Source organism: Enhydra lutris, unplaced genomic scaffold (assembly GCF_002288905.1).
Source record: "Enhydra lutris kenyoni isolate GAN:26980312 unplaced genomic scaffold, ASM228890v2 scaffoldscaffold19, whole genome shotgun sequence".
Classification (NCBI taxonomy): Eukaryota; Metazoa; Chordata; class Mammalia; order Carnivora; family Mustelidae; genus Enhydra; species Enhydra lutris.
The window spans coordinates 32,932,050-32,951,251 of NW_019154103.1; the positions used below are offsets into that span (position 1 = coordinate 32,932,050).

A 19,202-nucleotide genomic window follows, 5' to 3' on the forward strand; every position below is an offset into this window, starting at 1 on the left:
CGTAGAGAAGAACAGCAATTCTAGAAACAGAAAATCAACCACTTTCTAAAAGGTAGGACTGGCAGAGAAGTGAATCCAAAGCGACGGGAAGATAGACCACGGTGGGAGGGGCTGGCTCCCGGCAAGCGGCGGAGCAATGGAGCACAAAATCAGGACTTTTAAAAGTCTGTTCCGCTGAGGGACATCCCTCCAGAGGCTTAATGGGGGTGAAGCCCACGTGGGGTCAGCGTGGCCTCAGGTCCCGCAGGGTCACAGAAGGATCGGGGGTGTCTGAGTGTCGCAGAGCTTACAGGTATTAGAACGGGGAAGCCAGCTACAGAGACAGAGCCGAGGAATGAGTTCTCAGCTCGGGGTTACCTTGAACCGGTCGCAGGCTCGGTCAGCTTGGAGTGTGGCCGGAGGCCAGGGTGACGGGAGTAAGTGGGCGCTGTTCTCTGAGGGCGCACTGAGGAGTGGGGCCCCGGGCTCTCGGCTCCTCCGGGCCAGAGACCGGGAGGCCGCCATCTTCATTCCCGCCCTCCGGAACTCTACGGAAAGCGCTCAGGGAACAAAAGCTCCCGAAAGCAAACCCAAGCGGATTACTCAGACCGGCCCCTGGTAAGGGCTGTGCAATTCCACCTGGGGCAAAGACACTTGAGAATCACTACAACAGGCCCCTCCCCCAGAAGATCAACGAGAAATCCAGCCAGGACCAAGTTCACCTACCAAGGAATGCAGTTTCAATACCAAGGAGAGCAGCGGAATTCCAGAGGAGGAGAAAGCAAAGCACGGAACTCATGGCTTTCTCGCCATGATTCTTTAGCCTTGCAGTCAATTTAATTTTTTTTTCTTTTTCAATTTTTTTTCTCTTCTGCTAAATTCTTTTTAACTTTTACCTTTTTCTTTTTTAATGTTTTCTAACTAGTTTATCTAATATATATTTTTTTCCTTTTTACATTTTTTCCTTATTCGTTTTCTTCTTTTTTTTTTTAATTTATTTGACAGACAGAAATCAGAAGTAGGCAGAGAGGCAGGCAGAGAGGCAGGCAGAGAGAGAGGAGGAAGCAGTCTCCCCGCTGAGCAGAGAGTCCGATGCGGGGCTCGATCCCAGGATCCTGGGATCATGACCTGAGCCGAAGGCAGAGGCTTTAACCCACTGAGCCACCCAGGTGCCCCTCGTTTTCTTTTTTTAATTGTTTCTTTTTTTTTTTCTTTCTGAACCTCTTTTTATCCCCTTTCTCCCCCCTCACGATTTGGGATCTCTTCTGATTTGGTTAAAGCATATTTTCCTGGGGTTGTTGCCACCCTTTTAGTATTTTACTTGCTCCTTCATCTACTCTTATCTGGACAAAATGACAAGGCGGAAAAATTCACCACAAAAAAAAAAAAGAACAAGAGGCAGTACCAAAGGCTAGGGATCTAATCAACACAGACATTGGTAATATGTCAGATCTAGAGTTCAGAATGACGATTTTCAAGGTTCTAGCCAGGCTCGAAAAAGCATGGAAGATATTAGAGAAATCCTCTCGGGAGATATAAAAGCCCTTTCTGGAGAAATAAAAGAACTAAAATCTAACCAAGTTGAAATCAAAAAAGCTATTAATGAGGTGCAATCAAAAACGGAGGCTCTCACTGCTAGGATAAATGAGGCAGAAGAAAGAATTAGCGATATAGAAGACCAAATGACAGAGAATAAAGAAGCTGAGCAAAAGAGGGACAAACAGCTACTGGACCACGAGGGGAGAATTCGAGAGATAAGTGACACCATAAGACGAAACAACATTAGAATAATTGGGATTCCAGAAGAAGAAGAAACAGAGAGGGGAGCAGAAGGTATATTGGAGAGAATTATTGGAGAGAATTTCCCCAATATGGCAAAGGGAACAAGCATCAAAATCCAGGAGGTTCAGAGAACCCCCCTCAAAATCAATAAGAATAGGTCCACACCCCGTCACCTAATTTACAAGTCTTAGTGACAAAGAGAAGATCCTGAAAGCAGCCCGGGAAAAGAAGTCTGTAACATACAATGGTAAAAATATTAGATTGGCAGCAGACTTATCCACAGAGACCTGGCAGGCCAGAAAGAGCTGGCATGATATATTCAGAGTACTAAACGAGAAAAACATGCAGCCAAGAATACTATATCCAGCTAGGCTATCATTGAAAATAGAAGGAGAGATTAAAAGCTTCCAGGACAAACAAAAACTGAAAGAATTTGTAAACACCAAACCAGCTCTACAGGAAATATTGAAAGGGGTCCTCTAAGCAAAGAGAGATGCTAAAAGTAGTAGATTAGAAAGGAACAGAGACAATATAAAATAACAGTCACCTTATAGGCAATATAATGGCACTAAATTCATATCTCTCAATACTTACCCTGAATGTTAATGGGCTAAATGCCCCAATCAAAAGACACAGGGTTTCAGAATGGATAAAAAAACAAAACCCATCTATATGTTGCCTACAAGAAACTCATTTTAAACCCGAAGACACCGTCAGATTTAAAGTGAGGGGGTGGAAAAGAATTTACCATGCTAATGGACATCAAAAGAAAGCTGGGGTGGCAATCCTTATATCAGATCAATTAGATTTGGAGCCAAAGAGTATAATAAGAGATGAGGAAGGACACTATATCATACTCAAAGGGTCTTTCCAACAAGAAGATCTAACAATTTTAAATATATATGCCCCTAACATGGGAGCAGCCAATTATATAAACTGTTTATATAAATTGTATAAACAGTCAATAACAAAATCAAAGAAACATATCGACAATAAAAACAATAATAGTAGGGACCTTAACACCCCACCCTCACTGAAATGGACAGATCATCTAGGCAAAAGATCAACAAGGAAATAAAGGCTTTAAATGACACACTGGACCAGATGGAACACACAGGTATATTTAGAACATTCAATCACAAAGCAAAAGAATACACATTCTTCTCTGGTGCACATGGAACATTCTCCAGAATAGATCACATCCTGGATCACAAATCAGGTCTCAACTGGTACCAAAGGATTGGGATCATTCCCTGCATATTTTCAGACCACAATGCTTTGAAACTATAACTCAATCATAAGAGGAAAGTTGGAAAGAACTCAAATACATGGAGGCTAAAGAGCATCTTACTGAAGAATGAATTGGTCAACCAGGAAATTAAGGAAGAATTTTAAAAATTCATGGAAACAAATGAAAATGAAAACACAACTGTTCAAAGTCCTTGGGATGCAACAAAGGTGGTCCTTAGAGGAAAATATATAGCAATACAAGCCTTTCTCAAGAAAGAAGAAAGGTCTCAAGTACACAACTTAACCCTACACCTAAAGGAGCTGATGAAAGAAGAACAAATAAATCCTAAACCTAGCAGGAGAAGAGAAATAATAAAGATCAGAGCAGAAATCAATGAAATAGAAACCAAAAGAACAGTAGAACAAATCAACAAAACTACGAGCTGGTTATCTGAAAGAATTAATAAAATTGATAAACCTCTGGCAAGATTTATCAAAAAGAAAAGGGAAAGGACCCGAATAAATAAAATCATGAATGAAAGAGGAGAGATCACAACCAACACCAAAGAAATACAAACAATTATAAGAACATATTATGAGCGGGGCACCTGGGTGGCTCAGAGGGTTAAAGCCTCTAACTTCGGCTCAGGTCATGATCTCAGGTTCCTGGGATCGAGCCCCACATTGGGCTCCCTGCTCAGCAGTGAGCCTGCTTCCCCCCTCTCTCTCTCTGCCTGCCTCTCTGCCTACTTGTGATCTCTGTCAAATAAATAAATAAAATATTTCTTTTACAAAAAAGAACATATTATGAGCTAATATACACCAGAAAATTTGACAATCTGAAAGAAATGGATGCATCCCTAGAGACATATAAACTACCAAAACAGAACCAAGAGGAAATAGAAAACCTGAACAGACCCATAACTAGTAAGGAGATTAAAGCAGTCATCTAAAATCTCCCGACAGGGACGCCTGGGCGGCTCAGTTGGTTAAGCCACTGCCAGGGTCCTGGGATCAAGTCCCGCATCAGGCTCCTTGCTCAGCAGGGAGCCTGCTTCTTTCTCTGCCTCTGCCTGCCACTCTGCCTGCTTGTGTGTACATGGTCTCTCTCTCTCTGTGACAAATAAATAAATGAATAAAATCTTTAAATAGAATAAAATAAATAATAAAATAAAATAAAATCTCCCAACAAACAAGAGCCAGTCACCTCCAAGAGAAATTCTACTTAACATTTAAAGAAGAATTAGTACCTATTCTGAAACTGTTCCAAAAAATAGAAATGGAAGGAAAAGTTCCAAACTCATTTTATGAGGCCAGCATTACCTTAATCCCAAAACCAAACAAAGACCCCATCCAAAAGGAGAATTACTGACCAATATCCTTGATGAACATGAATGCAAAAATTCTCACCAAAATACTAGCCAATAGGATCCAACAGTACATTAAGAGGATTATTCACCACGACCAAGTGGGATTTATTCCTGGGCTGCAAGGTTGGGTCAACATCTGCAAATAAATTCTTGTGATACATTAATAAAAGAAAGAACAAGAACCATAGGATACTCTCAATAGATGCTGAAAAAGCATTTGACAAAGTACAGTATCCTTTCTTGTTCCAAACTCTTCACAGTGTAGGGATAGAGGGTACTTACCTCAGTATAATCAAAGCCATCAACGAAAAACCACAGTGAGTATCATTCTCCATGGGGAAAAACTCTGAGCTTTTCCCCTAAGGTCAGGAACACAGAAGGGATGTACACTATCACCATTTCTATTTAATATAGTACTAGAAGTCCTAGCCTCAGCAATCAGACAACAAAAAGAAATAGAAGGCATCTGAATCGGCAAAGAAGAAGTCAAACTCTCTCTCTCTGCAGATAAAATGATACTTTATGTTGAAAACCCAAAAGATTCCACTCCAAAACTGCTAGAACTCATACAGGAATTTTCTATCCTGACACAGTAAAGTGTCAAGATATAAAATCAATGCACAGAAATCAGTTGCATTTCAATACACCAACAACAAGACAGAAGAAAGAGAAATTAATGAGTCGATTCCATTTACAATTGCACCCAAAATCATGATACCTAGAAATAAACCTAAAAAAAGAGGCAAAGAATCCATACTCAGACACTATAAAGTACTCATCAAAGAAATTAAGAAAGACACAAAGGAATGGAAAAATGTTCCATGTTCATGGCTTGGAAGAACAAATATTGTGAAAATGTCTATGCTACCTAAAGCAATCGATATATTTAACGCAATCCCCATCAAAGTACCATCAATTTTTTTCAAAGAAATAGAAGAAATAATCCTAAAAATTTTGTGGAACCAGAAAAGACCCCATGTAGCCAGAGGAATGTTGAAAAAGAAAACCAAAGTTGGTGGCATCACAATTCCAGACTTCAAGCTCTAATACAAAACTGTCATCATCAAGACAGTATGGTACTAGCACAAAAACAGACACATAGATCAATGGAACAGAATAGAGAGCCCAGAAATAGACCCTCAACTCTATGGTCAACTATTGTTTGAAAAAGCAGGAAAGAATGCCCAATGGAAAAAAGACAGTCTCTTCAACAAACGTTGTTGGGAAAATTCGACAGCCACATGCAGAAGAAAGAAACTGGACCATTTCCTTACACCATACACAAAAACAGACTTAACATGGATGAAAGACCTCACTGTGAGACAGGAATCCATCAAAATCCTGGAGGATAACACAGGCAGCAACCCCTTTGACCTCAGTCGCAGCAACTTCTTCCTAGAAACAGTGCCAAAGGCAAGGGAAGCAAGGGTAAAACTGAACTATCAGGACTTCATCAAGATCAAAAGCTTTTGGACAGCAAAGGAAACCGTCAACAAAACCAAAGACAATTGACTGACTGGGAGAAGATATTTGCAAATGACATATCAGATAAAGGGCTAGTATCCAAAATCTATAAAGAACTTATCAAACTCAACAGCCAAAGAACTAATAATCCAATCAAGAAATGGGCAGAAGACATGAACAGACATTTCTGTAAAGAAGACATCCAAATGGCCAACGGACACATGAAAAAGTGCACAACATCACTCGGCATCAGGGAAATACAAATCAAAACCACAGTGAGATACCACCTCACACCAGTCAGAATGGCTAAAATTAACAAGTCAGCAAATGACAGATATTGGCGAGGATGCAGAGAAAGGGGAACACTTCTACACTGTTGGTGGGTATTCAAGCTGGTACAGCCACTCTGGAAAACAGTATGGATGTTCTCAAAACATTGAAAGTAGAGCTACTCTACAACCCAGCAATTGCACTACTGGGTATTTACCCTAAAGATACAAATGTAATGATCCAAAGGGGCACATGCACCTGAATGTTTACAGCAGTAATGTCCACAATAGCCAAACTATGGAAAGAACCTAGATGTCCATCAACAAATTAATGTATAAAGAAGAGGTGGTGTATATACATATGTGTGTGTGTGTGTGTGTGTGTGTGTACACACACACACACACACACACACACACACACAATGGAATGGAATACTATGCAGCCATCAAAAAATGAAATCTTGCCATTTGCAATGATGTGGATGGAACCAGAGGGTATTATGCTAAGTGAAATAAGTCAATCAGAGAAAGACAATTATCATATGATCTCCCCAATATGAGGAATTTGAGAGATAGTGCAGGGGGGTGTGGGGGGCATGGGGGGTAGATAGGGTAAAAAATGAAACAAGATGGGATCAGAGGGAGACAAACCATAAGAGATTCTTCGTGTCATGAAACAAACTGAGGGTTGCTAGGGGGTTGGGGGGTAGGGATAGGGTGGATGGGTTATGGACATTGGGGAGGGTATGTGCTATGGCGTGTGCTGTGAAATGTGTAAGCCTGATGATTCACAGACATTTACTCCTGGGGCAAATAATACATTATATGTTAATAAATAAAAAATTAAAATAAAATACAATCTATCCTTTATATGATCAAAAAAAAAAGACATAAGGTCCCACATGATACACCGTCTATGAAAATGCTTTTACAAAGAGTGCCATAGGATAACGACTGTCAGAATTTCTCAAAGTCATCTTTTTCACATTCTTCAAAATGCAAATAGATAATTTTTAAAAATTTTTCATTGTAGGGCAATTAACCTAGTTAGTTCAGTAGAGTGAGGTAGTTAGTATGGACTCTGAAGCCAGTCTGCCTAGGTTAAGACTCACATGTACTGCTACGAACTATATTTCCTTGGACAAATAAACTCTAAGTTTGTCAGTTTTCTTGTCTATAAAATGAGGACAATATGAATATCTAGGTATGGTGTTGTAATGATTGATGAATTAGCCTAGACTTGTGCCTGACATTTAGTAAGAACTCAATAAATGTTAATTATTGTCCTCCTTTATGATCCATTAAGGCAAAATACTTCTCGAAATTGGAATTCAACAAGGATCAAGCAAAAATTCTGTACATTTAGATAAATTAATTTTTATCATCTTCCCTGTTTTTCCAGATCAAAATTTTCTCATCTAGAGACTATGCTGTCACTATGTCATACACCTAAAACTAATATAACACTATGTTAACTGGAATTAAAACTTATAAATAAATAGATAAGTAAATAAATAAATGAAAACAAATTTTAAAAATAGAGACTATGCTGCAAAAATTTGTCTTTCAAATAAGGATTCATTTGGGCATTTGAGCATATTCAGACCTGCCTATATCATAACACCCCTGGGGATGTATATTAGTTTTCTTGGGCTGCCATTACATAATACCATAGAGTTAGATCTTAAACATAAGAAATTAATTTATTTTCTCATAGTTCTGGGGGCTAGGATTTCCAGGATCAAGGTGCCACCTGATTCTGTTTATGGTAAGTACTCTTTTCTTGGCTTTTAGATGGAAGCTTTCTCACTGTGTCTTCACATAGAGGTGAAAACAAGCTCTCTGTTGTCTTTCCTTATAAGGACACTAGTTCAAACATATTGTAGCCTACCATCATTACATCATCATCTCCAAATTACAGGTTATAGTTTTAAAAAATGAATTTTGGGGGACACAATTAAGTCCATAGTAGCAAATGTTAAGTGTATAATTGGTATTTATAAGCATATATAGAAATTTCTATTCAATCAAAAACACTAAAAGGCAGCACTTCAGTCACTGGCAAAAGATCTCACACTAGAATTAATAAAAGTCTGATTGACTCTATGAAAAGCTTGTTTAACACAAAACCTCAGAATAAAAACAGAACATGCAAAGTAATCATCCATTTTTCGAGATTCTTTAAGTTCTGCTCTCATATCAGATCAGATCAGTAGGAAATTGTCTTCATGGAAATTATTACTTTAGTTTTCTATAACTATAATTTCTATAATTTCTAAAATTTCTATAATTGCCTTCACAAAACTATGATTTGAAGTGGGTTTTTTTTTTTCATTTTAAAGCGTTTATATAAAAATGGTCCATAAGAACATTATTTGATGGGGGCGCCTGGGTGGCTCAGTGGGTTAAGCTGCTGCCTTCAGCTTGGGTCGTGGTCTCAGAGTCCTGGGATCGAGCCCCGCATCGGGCTCCTTGCTCAGTGGGGAGCCTGCTTCTCTCTCTGCCTCTGCCTGCCTCTCTGCCTGCTTGTGCTCTCTCTCTCTCTCTCTCTCTCTCTGTCAAATAAATAAATAAATAAAATCTTAAAAAAAAAGAACATTATTTGATGCATTCATAGAAACTATTTATATATTGTATATACCACTTAAAATATTTTTCACTGTCACTTAAATCTTTATATATAAATAAAATAGGATCCTAAGGATATAAAGTGTACAGAGAATAAGTGTTAGGGAAAAAACCCTTCCTCAATGATGTTTTCTCATTATAACAATATTAACAACAATAACATCTATTAACATTTATTGGACCCTTACTATGCACACGGTACCAAGCCAAGTGTTTATATGTTTCCATAGTTTTTTCTCATGAAAAGCCCTATGATATGGATAGCAGTCTTATCATAATTATCAGGTTAAAAAATTAGTCAGCAAAATTAAATAATTTGACCTAAGATTCCAAGTTATGAGTTTCAGAATTAAAATACAAATCTGTATGACTTTAGACTGGTTGTCTCATTCTAAAAATTTACCCGCTTAAAGAATAAAATCAGAAGAAAAATTCATTTTCAATTAAATATAGCTGCAGCTCCAGGTTCTTTAAGTCACTTTCCAAAAAGACAAACTTATCTTCCCCAGTAATCATGTTAACAACACCTACACAGATGATACTACTTTCGGAGCTGTTTCCTGTGGTCTTGTAAAACTGGTGATCATTATCAATGATCATGCATACAGGGTAACCCAGACAAAATCATCTTCCCCATGTGGAAAAAAAACAGTCAGTGATGCTACAGAAATCAAGGTTTAATGAATTACATCAACACAGTTTTTTAAAAACCAATCATTTGACAGTTAAAATATTCAACTAAGCATTTGTACAGTCCTGTGAAATAATGGCTTTCCATGGTAATGACTGCTATGGGAAAGCCAAATATCCAGTACGAATGTGAGGAGGAGACTAAAAGTTTATGTTCAGAGGTTGTACATTCTCTGGTTCCAACAAAGATGAAGACCATTTCCTCATATTCTTAACATGTCTTTAACAAAACAGTCATCAGATAATCAACTTAGTTCAAACATTTCCCATAAGAAACAGTAAAGATGCTGTAAGTATTGAGGGCTTCAAACCATTCAGAATCTTTAATGAAACAAATCTCACTAGTATTATTTACAGCTTGTACCAGAAGTTTGATGTCATAGAAATCAGATTGACTCTTCATTGTAGAGGCAATTTTTATATGTGTATCCTCTTTATTGCAGATCAAATCTTTAAATATGTTGCACAACCAGAAACATCTATTTGTCCATTGGGTTGAGAAAACACTGGCAAAATACTGCTTAATTATTTCATTTCTGACTTCAAGTATTAGCATAAGAAGGACATCAATGAAAGCAAAAGAACCATCCATTGCCTCAGCACCATCTGTGAATATATAAAGGTCAACCCTATCCAGAACTCACTTTGTTAGGGATTGTCTTTTACCTCTCTACTGTAATAACAGTTGAAGAATAAAATGGTTTATTTTATTTTTATATTTTATATTTCATTGTATTTTATATATTTTATATAATATTTATATATAATTTATATTATATGATTTATATATTTTATTTATATATTTGTTATATATTTTTAATATTTATATTTATTTTATTTTATTAATCCATAAACTATATGTTGGTTGGTACAATGAGATTCAGAAACTCCTATAAGATTTACTCAATGACAAGAAATTAAACAAAAGTATCGATCTCAATGAAATCATCACTAATGGATCCAGATGGCTATCTCACCTATGGTCATATATGAAAATATTCAGAATTTGCTCTTTCTTAGATGTCATACTTTTCCCTTGGTAGTGAATTCATATAAAGCAGAACAAGTGTGCTCATTCAGATTTATAAAGATGAGAAAACAATGACCAAGGATGACTATATGTTTGGCAAGTTCAAGTCCACAAATAGCTTTCTATAATATGTGCATTGCTCAGAAGGAAGAAAAGTCACATAAATTCTCAATAGGTCTGCTGTTGACAGAGAAACAATTACAGGGAAAGAGAATAACATATGACTAGGACAATTTGGGGGGTGTTGTCCAGGAAGCTGAGCAATATAAACTTGTAGATCATAAGCAGAAAGACAAAAATCTCTTCCAAGAACTCACCCAAATTCTGTTCCTATACCCTCAAAATAAGTTATTCAGGAGAAGATAAGAAATTGCAAAGAAGATCAGCAATGAGCAAGTGAATGCAATGAAATCATCAACTGGCTGGGGAAAAGAAATCATACTGCTGAGGAGGAAAAAGTTTTGAGTATCTGCAGAAAGATGCAACCCTGTCATCATGAGGTTATGACAGCACTCAGGGGTTATGGCCAGCAGGAGGCCAAGAGGGTTATAGAATAAAGATCCTCCCCATGGAGAAATGTCTATTGGACCCATCACTGAAGAGAATCGTTAAAGAACAGCTAGACAAAAACCTGAAAACTTAAGATTTGTAGACAAATATGGTTAGTGGCAGATTAAAATCATATATTGAGCTGCTGTATAGGAAGATTTCTGATCATTCTAAATACTTAAGAATGTGCATACCTCTTCACTTAATCAATATTATAAAAATGGGAGAAATATTTATGCTAATTTGTATACTAAAAACTAGGAATCTGTCCAAAGTTGACACTAATAAAAAATAAACATAATTGTTCTATGAACTGGAAAAGGACAAGCAAGTTGCACTCAGAAATGATAGGTTCCAACTTATTGTTTAAACCAAAAGTGTACTGAAAATAATTTTAAAATATCAAGCAAGTTTTTAAAAATGAAATTAATATCTCCTATGAAGTTGTTACTATTTAAAATTATATTCAAGCATAATTTATGCCAACTCAGTGAATTATGGTTCTGAAGAAAGACAATACTCTTCCTGTAGTTTTAAAATCTTACAATTATATTTAAAATTATTTACAATTATATTTAAAATAAATTTTAATATAAATAAAGTTAATATATTTATATAAATTATATAATTTATATATAATATATTAATATATAAATTATATATAATTTAATATAAATAAATTTAATATAAATAAAATTTATATTTAAAATAATTTACAATTATATTTAAAATTCAGTGATTTAATTACATAATAAATCCACTATTATTAACCACCCAACTACTATGTTTTAGATGTTATATTACACAAATATAATTTGGACATGATTCATCTCAGTTATCTCAGAACTTAATGGAAGTGAGAATTATCTACATAATATATTATAATAATATATAGATTACAATGATATTCATAAAGAAAAGGTCTAGTTATCTTAAAAGGAAACTCTTGAATTAATATTATCCCTGTAGTACTCTTTTAAAAATAAAAGTATTTTATTCTAATAGCCCCCATAAACAATGGTATCAAAATGACCTTTAGTTTTGAGAGGTAAAACAGGTGTACTTTGATGGAGTATAAAATGTCAGATGTACTACTGATATACTACAATGTACTACAATATTTGAGTAATTGGAGAGAAATCCCCTGAATGCAGGGGAACAAGAGATACAGTGGATACCTAGAGAAAATGGAGAAGATAGATGGAGAAGTCCTAATGTGGAAAGGAATAAAAGAAACTTTATATATATTTCCTAAATTTTCCTAAGCTATCTTTGTTTTCCAGGAATATAATGTGAATAATAAATCAACTGAGCCTAGTTTATATTTAAGTTGTTTTAAAATGTTAATTAAAAATTTCTGTTATAAAATATTCTTCCCAAATTTGTAAAAAGTCCTACTAAATTTAAAATAGTTTCCCACTTCAAAATGTTAATTTTCTGTAAAAGGTTTATTCCTATAACATAATAAAAACCATATATGAAAAGCCCAAGTTAATATCATACTTAGTGGGGAAAAACTGAGAGCTTTCCCTCTAAGGTCAGGAACAAGATAAGGATGTCCACTCTCACCACTTATTCAGCATAGTATTAGAAATTCTAGTGACATCAGTTAGACAACAAAAAGAAATAAAAGACACCCCAATTGGTAAGGAAGAAGTAAAACTTTCACTATTTGCAGGTGAAATAATACTGTATATTGACAACCCTAAAGACGCCACCAAAAACTACTAGAACTGGTAAATGAATTCAGTAAAGTCATAAGATTCAAAATCAATGTGAGGAAATCTATTGCATCTCAATACACTAATAATGAAGAAGAAGAAAGAGAAATTCAGAAAACAATTCCATTTTTAATTGAAGCAAAAAAAAAAAATACCTAGGAATAAATCTAAGCAATGAGGTGAAAGACCTGTACTCTGAAAACTATAAAAGAGTGATGAAGGGAACTGAAGATGATACAAAAAAATGGAAAGGGATTCCATGCTCATAGACTGGAAGAAAAAATATCATTAAAATGTCTATACTACAGGGCACCTGGGTGGCTCAATTGGTTGGGCGAATGCCTTCGGCTCAGATCATGATCCTGGAGTCCCGGAATTGAGTCCCACATCGGGCTCCCAGCTCCATGGGGAGTCTGCTTCTCCCTCTGACCTTCTCCTCGTTCATACTCTTTCTCACTGTCTCTCTCTCAAATTAAAAAAAAAAAAAATGTCTATACTACAACAAAGCAATCTACACATTTAATGAAATCCCGATTAAAATACCAACTTTTCGCAGGGCTAGAAAAAATAATCCTAAAATTTTTATGGAACCACAAAAGACCCCAAATAGTCAAAGCAATCTTGAAAAAGAAAAGCAAAACTGGAGGCATTGCAATTCCAGACTTCAACTTGTTTTTCACAGCTATAGAAATCAAAACACTTTGGTACTGGCACAAAAATAGACACACATATCAAGAGAAAAGATTAGAAAACCCAGAAATAAACCCACAATTATATGGTCAATTAATCTTCAACAAAACAGGAAAGACTATGCAATGGGAAAAAGTCCCTTCAATAAATGGTATTGGGAAAACTGGACACCTACATGCAAAAGAATGAACTGGACCATTTTCTTATACCACACAGAAAAATAAATTCAAAATGGATAAAAGACCTAAATTTGAGCCCTGAATCCATAAAAATCCTAGAAGAGAACATAGGCAGTAATATCTCTGACATCAGCCATAGCAACATTTTTCTGAATATGCCTCCTGAGGCAAGGGAAATAAAAGCAAAAGAAAACTACTAGGACTATATCAAAATTAAAAGCTTTTGTACAGCAAAGAAAACAACCAATGCAACTAAAAGGCCACCTTACAGAATGGGAGAAGATATCTGTAAATGACATATCCGACAAAGAGCTAGTATCCAAAACAGAGATAAGTTATACAATTCAACACCCCAAAAACCAAATAACGCAATGAAAAAATAGGAAGAAGACATGAATAGATATTCCTCCAAAGAAGACATCCAGATGGCCAACAGACATATGAAAAGATGCTCAACATTAGTCATCATCAGGAAAATGCAAATCAAAACTACGATGAGCTATCACTCCACACCTGTCAGAATAGCTAAAATAAAAAACACGAGAAACAACAAGTTTTGGTGAGAAAAAGGAACCTTCATACACCATTGGGGGAAATGCAAACTGGTGCAGCCACTGTGGAAAACAGTATGAAGATTCCTCTAAAAGTTAAAAATAGAGCTACCCTACAATCCAGCAATCACACTGCTGGGTATTTACCCAAAGAATACAAAAACACTAATTCAAATGGATACATGCACCCCTATGTTTATAGCAGCATTATTTACAACAGTGACATTATGGAGGCAGCCCAAGTGTCCATCAATAGATGAATGGATAAAGATGTAGTATATACACACAATGAAATATTGTTCGGCCATAAAAAAGAATTGATTCTTGCCACTTGCAATGACTTGGATGGAACTAGAGAGTATAATACTAAGAGAAATAATTCTAAGAAAGACAAATACCATATGATTTCATTCATATGTGGAATTTAAGAAACAAACAAAAAAATGTGCAAAGGGGGGAAAAAGAAAGAGAAAGAGAGAAACCACAAAACAGACTCTCAGCTAAAGTGAACAAACTGACAGTTACCACAGGGAAGACGGCTGGAGGGATGGGTGAAATAGGAGATGGGGATTAAGGAGGGCACTTGTGGTCAACACTGCATGATATATGGCATTGTTGAGTCACTGTATTAGCCATCTGAAATTAATAAAACACTGTAGGTTAAAAGAATAAAGAAAAGTAAATAAACATAAAATAAAATAAAAGGTTTGTTGCTATATGTAGACAGGGACATTTAAGAAATATTTCTCAACAAGTTGAGAAATAATTTACTTACAATTATCTGATATTTTTGAAGAGAAATATTCCAAAAGACCTAAAATACTTGCTTCCTTCAATTCTGGTGGTTCTTCTGATTTACTCATGAGTAAAATATCTTTTTGTGAACTTTTACAGACACAGAAACCAATAAAAGCAGTTTTTCGCAAATTAGAAGTGGTTGCATACAAGCAGATTTCTGCAAGAATTGTTATATACATGTAGACTACATTCCAGGCCCAGGAAAAGTCATCTACCTTGCAGCCTTCTTCCTAAAATGAGAAAATAGTTATTAGATAATCAAGGCACATTGTCATAACTAAAACTATATACTATACTTACAATAAGAAATACCTTCAAATTTTATAGAGTTGTTAAAGAACCATAATCAAGTAATAGTTCTAAAGTGTACTTATTAAAAACAGGTTTTCCATGGGTAGATTGCATAAAATCTAGCTCAAAGAATAAAAAATACAAAAAGCTAAAAAGTATATAAAGAACAATTTTTCAATTTCCTTAGTAATCAATAGAATATAAATCAATCCAATGAAATATCACTTCCCCATATTACATTTTAAAGAATCTTTTTTTATATAAAGCTCAGTTGTTGTGTGTGGCACTTAATACATTTTTCATCGGAAAGCAAGGCAATTATATATTCTGGAGAGGAATTTGGAGATCCATTCTACAAATATTATAAAAAGTTCATAGTCTATCATTTAGTAATTTAATTTTATGAATCTATTCTAAAGTAATAGTCATAAACACAGATAAAGATTTTATGTACAAAAATACCAGCTCAACATTATTTGCAATTAATTGTGAATAATTAGACTCAATATTCAACAATGAAGTAATAGTTAAATTATCTCATGCAGACCAAAATATAAATTTTAATAATATGTCATTATAATGAAAAATGCTTTCATAATATATTTTAAATTTTGGAAACTAAACCATGTATGACTATATGATCTCAAGTTTGTTAATAAAATTTAAAGTCCTTCTGATGTGTGTGTGTGTGTGTGTGTGCGTGTGTATAATCTATTTCCCTATCTTTACATCTCTATCAATCTATCTGTAGTGGGATATATGATAAATGTGCTTTTACTTTCACATTTAATTAAAATTTTTATCACAAGGTTATGCTCATTATAAGCCCTAATATGATATACAATTTAAGTAGTGGCAAAAATAAAAAATTGTTTCTCTTCAGGTCTTTTAAAACACCTAAATTAACAATATACCGTTACCTGGTTTTGAACAGACATAATGCTTGAAAGGAAATCTCTCATTAGTTCCATTAAAGCTTTTAAGCAGGCCATGTTTAGTTTGGCAGCCTCCCCAAGGACCAACAAAGCCAGTATTGAATCCAACCTAGGAATTTTGTGAGCAAAACAACAAAGACCTTAATTAAGATAATAATAAACAATTTTTAATGAAAAAATTGGCCAGAGTTAATGAGTATCCCAGATTACCAAATATATTTACTTTTAATAAAGATAGGTATTAGTTGACACTGTTTCTGTTTAAAGTCTACAAGAAAGAACTACATTTTGGCAAGATATTTGAATTCAGAATAGAGCTCTATCGAAACTCTGAGAGTAATAAATACTATAAAAGATCACATTTCTTCATAGATCCTGTATAACAAGCAATCAAGGGCTCTGGTTCTAGAGTGTCCCCAATATCTCACAATAGTTTTTGATTTTTAACTTTCTACAACTAAGAAATGAATTACAAAAATGTTTTCCTGTTAAAAAAAAAAAAAAAGAGAACAAATTTAAAAATGACCTTCCCAAAAGTCCAAAAGTTCAAAGTACTTGATTTTACAAAAAGTGTAATTTCTCAAAATCTATATTTCTGTTTGATTAGAAGACTGTCAAGATTTATCATTCAAAGTAGTATATGATAACTGGAAAATCACACAAGAATTTATTAGTCATAAATAAACATATATTTGATAGTTTCAGGAAATTATACATTAAGTGCTATTTTCACCCAACTGAAAGAGATACAGTTTGAAGGAGAACTGGTAAGAATGCAAATGTATATTCCTCTAACTATACCTGCATATTGCCTTGATTTATAAGCCATTGATAGAGTTGGCATATTTTACAATTTGAATTTCACAACTGTGATATTTCAGGCCAGTAAGCCAAGTTCATTATCATTTTCAAAAGGAAATACCTCTAATCATGAGAAAAAAAGACAATTCTTTATATTTGAATAGAGCTTTACAGATCTCAATGTGCTTTCACATAAATTATCTCACTCACTGAACCACAATTTTTTGACACATTTCAAGACCCCTCTGAAATCTTTTTTTTTTTTAAATATTAGAAAATTGAGACATAAACAGATCTGGGACATTTACCCAGGTTCCCATTTTAAGCTGGGTTAATGATAGCTAAATTCTTCTCTCGCCTAAGGACATTTCCAGTATTGCTTTTCCAAACAATTATTTAAGTACATAGAAAATAGACTTATTGTGGTGATCATTTCACAATGTATACAAACATCGAATCATTATGTCATACACCTAAAACTAATACAGTGTTATATGCTAATTAGCCTCAATAAAAAAATTTAACCTTAATGTGACAACGCTGCCTATTGCCTACCTCAAATTGTCTGCTCCTTCCTTTCAGAAATAAACCTCAGTTTTGTTCAAGATGGCAAAATGCTCAGTAAACATTGCTTCTCAAAATGGAAATGTTCTATATTTTGTGTGGTGAACGTGATAACCACTACACTATGGAAACCGGCCACGTTCTATATCTCATGATTACACAGATGTATGCAATTTGTCAAAGGTTATAGATCTGTGTACATTAAATGTGTGAATTTCACTGTATGTAAATTATATCTTAATAAATTTGACTTAAAATATGAATCCCCTGGGGCGCCTGGGTGGCTCAGTGGGTTAAAGCCTCAGCCTTCGGCTCAGGTCATGATCCCAGGGTCCTGGGATCGAGCCCCACATCAGGCTCTCCGCTCAGCGGGAAGCCTGCTTCCTCCTCTCTCTCTCTGTGTGCCTCTCTGCCTACTTGTGATCTCTGCCTATTGAATAAAAAATAAATAAAATCTTTTTTAAAAAATATGAATCCCCACACACCCTTGAAGTTTGGAATAGACATAAATGTAGATTTAGTCAATAATACAAATAATACAAATAGTACAAATAATACAAATGGAAATGTATTATGAAAGGTTATTATTTTTCTAATTAAGAAAGAGATGAAATTTAAATAACAGGTAATTTTTTTTCATCTTTTCCCTCCCACTTGGAAAACATACATGATGCCAGAGGGTAGAGCAGCAGTCTTGCAACAAGATGATGGAAATCCAATACCATCAATGGAAGAAAAGGAAGCTAGAAGGAGCTTGGGTCTTGATTTTCTTAAGAATCTGTGTATCAGTTGTGTACAGCTTGTTATGTGCAATAATTAGTACCCTATTTGGTAATGCAACTGTAGTTAGGTTACTGTTACAGGCAGAAGAATTGAATCCTGATAGACTCAACATGACGTTTACAAGCATGAACTTAAGAGTCAGAAAAATTATAGATGGAATCTTAGCTCTGCCACTAATTAGGTATATGACTTAGGGCAATTTGCATAGTCTACCTCAGTTTGAATCTACTCATCTTTAAGTAAATATAGCAAAACCTACATTTCAGAGACTATCACAAGATTTAAGTAAAATGCTCTCTGTGAAATGGCTAGGTTCAAAATGCTGACCTGAATCGAATTACAAAAAAGACTATTTCTTCAAAGTCAAAGGATATGAATTTGATGACTTTTCTCTATGAAGTCCTAGAGTGACTGAGGTCCAGATGCCCTCAGAGGTGAATGACTAGTGAGTCATTCTCGGAGTACCTCTCACCCCACTTCACAATAAGGTCAAGTAAAGGAGAGTATAGGAGTATAGTCTCAGAGTTTACAGAACTTCCTTGCCCCTGAATATACCTCATAGGCCTATGATTTTGGTTTTTCTGTTCTCTTTTAAGTCTGAAAATTTTTAACTAACACAGGGCACTCTCACTAGAATATGGATGAAAAAAGATCCATTTGTGTCGACCTCCTGTGGTAGAAAAATGCTTCAACACAAACACACTATTTTCAATCAATCCTACTGATCATAAAATTTTCTGTAAGTGAAAGTACCTTGGGGCACCTGAGTGGCTCAGTGGGTTAAAGCCTCTGCCTTCAGCTCAGGTCATGATCCCAGGGTCCTGGGATCAAGCCCCGCATCGGGCTCTCTGCTCAACGGGGAGCCTGCTTCCTCCTCTCTCTGCCTGCCTCTGCCTGC

At 35.2% G+C, this 19,202-nt stretch overlaps 1 protein-coding gene across 1 annotated transcript in view; it reads right to left on the reverse strand.

The window, feature by feature from the left end:
• Positions 1-19,202, reverse strand: part of LOC111148446 (transmembrane protein 232) — a 254,105-nt gene that overhangs the window by 197,006 nt on the left and 37,897 nt on the right. Inside the window, exons 8-9 of the mRNA XM_022504999.1 lie at positions 16,142-16,265; positions 14,908-15,160 (exon numbers count right to left, since the gene is read on the reverse strand). Coding sequence (XP_022360707.1) covers positions 14,908-15,160; positions 16,142-16,265 — 377 coding nt within the window. The remainder of the gene's footprint in view (positions 1-14,907; positions 15,161-16,141; positions 16,266-19,202) is intronic.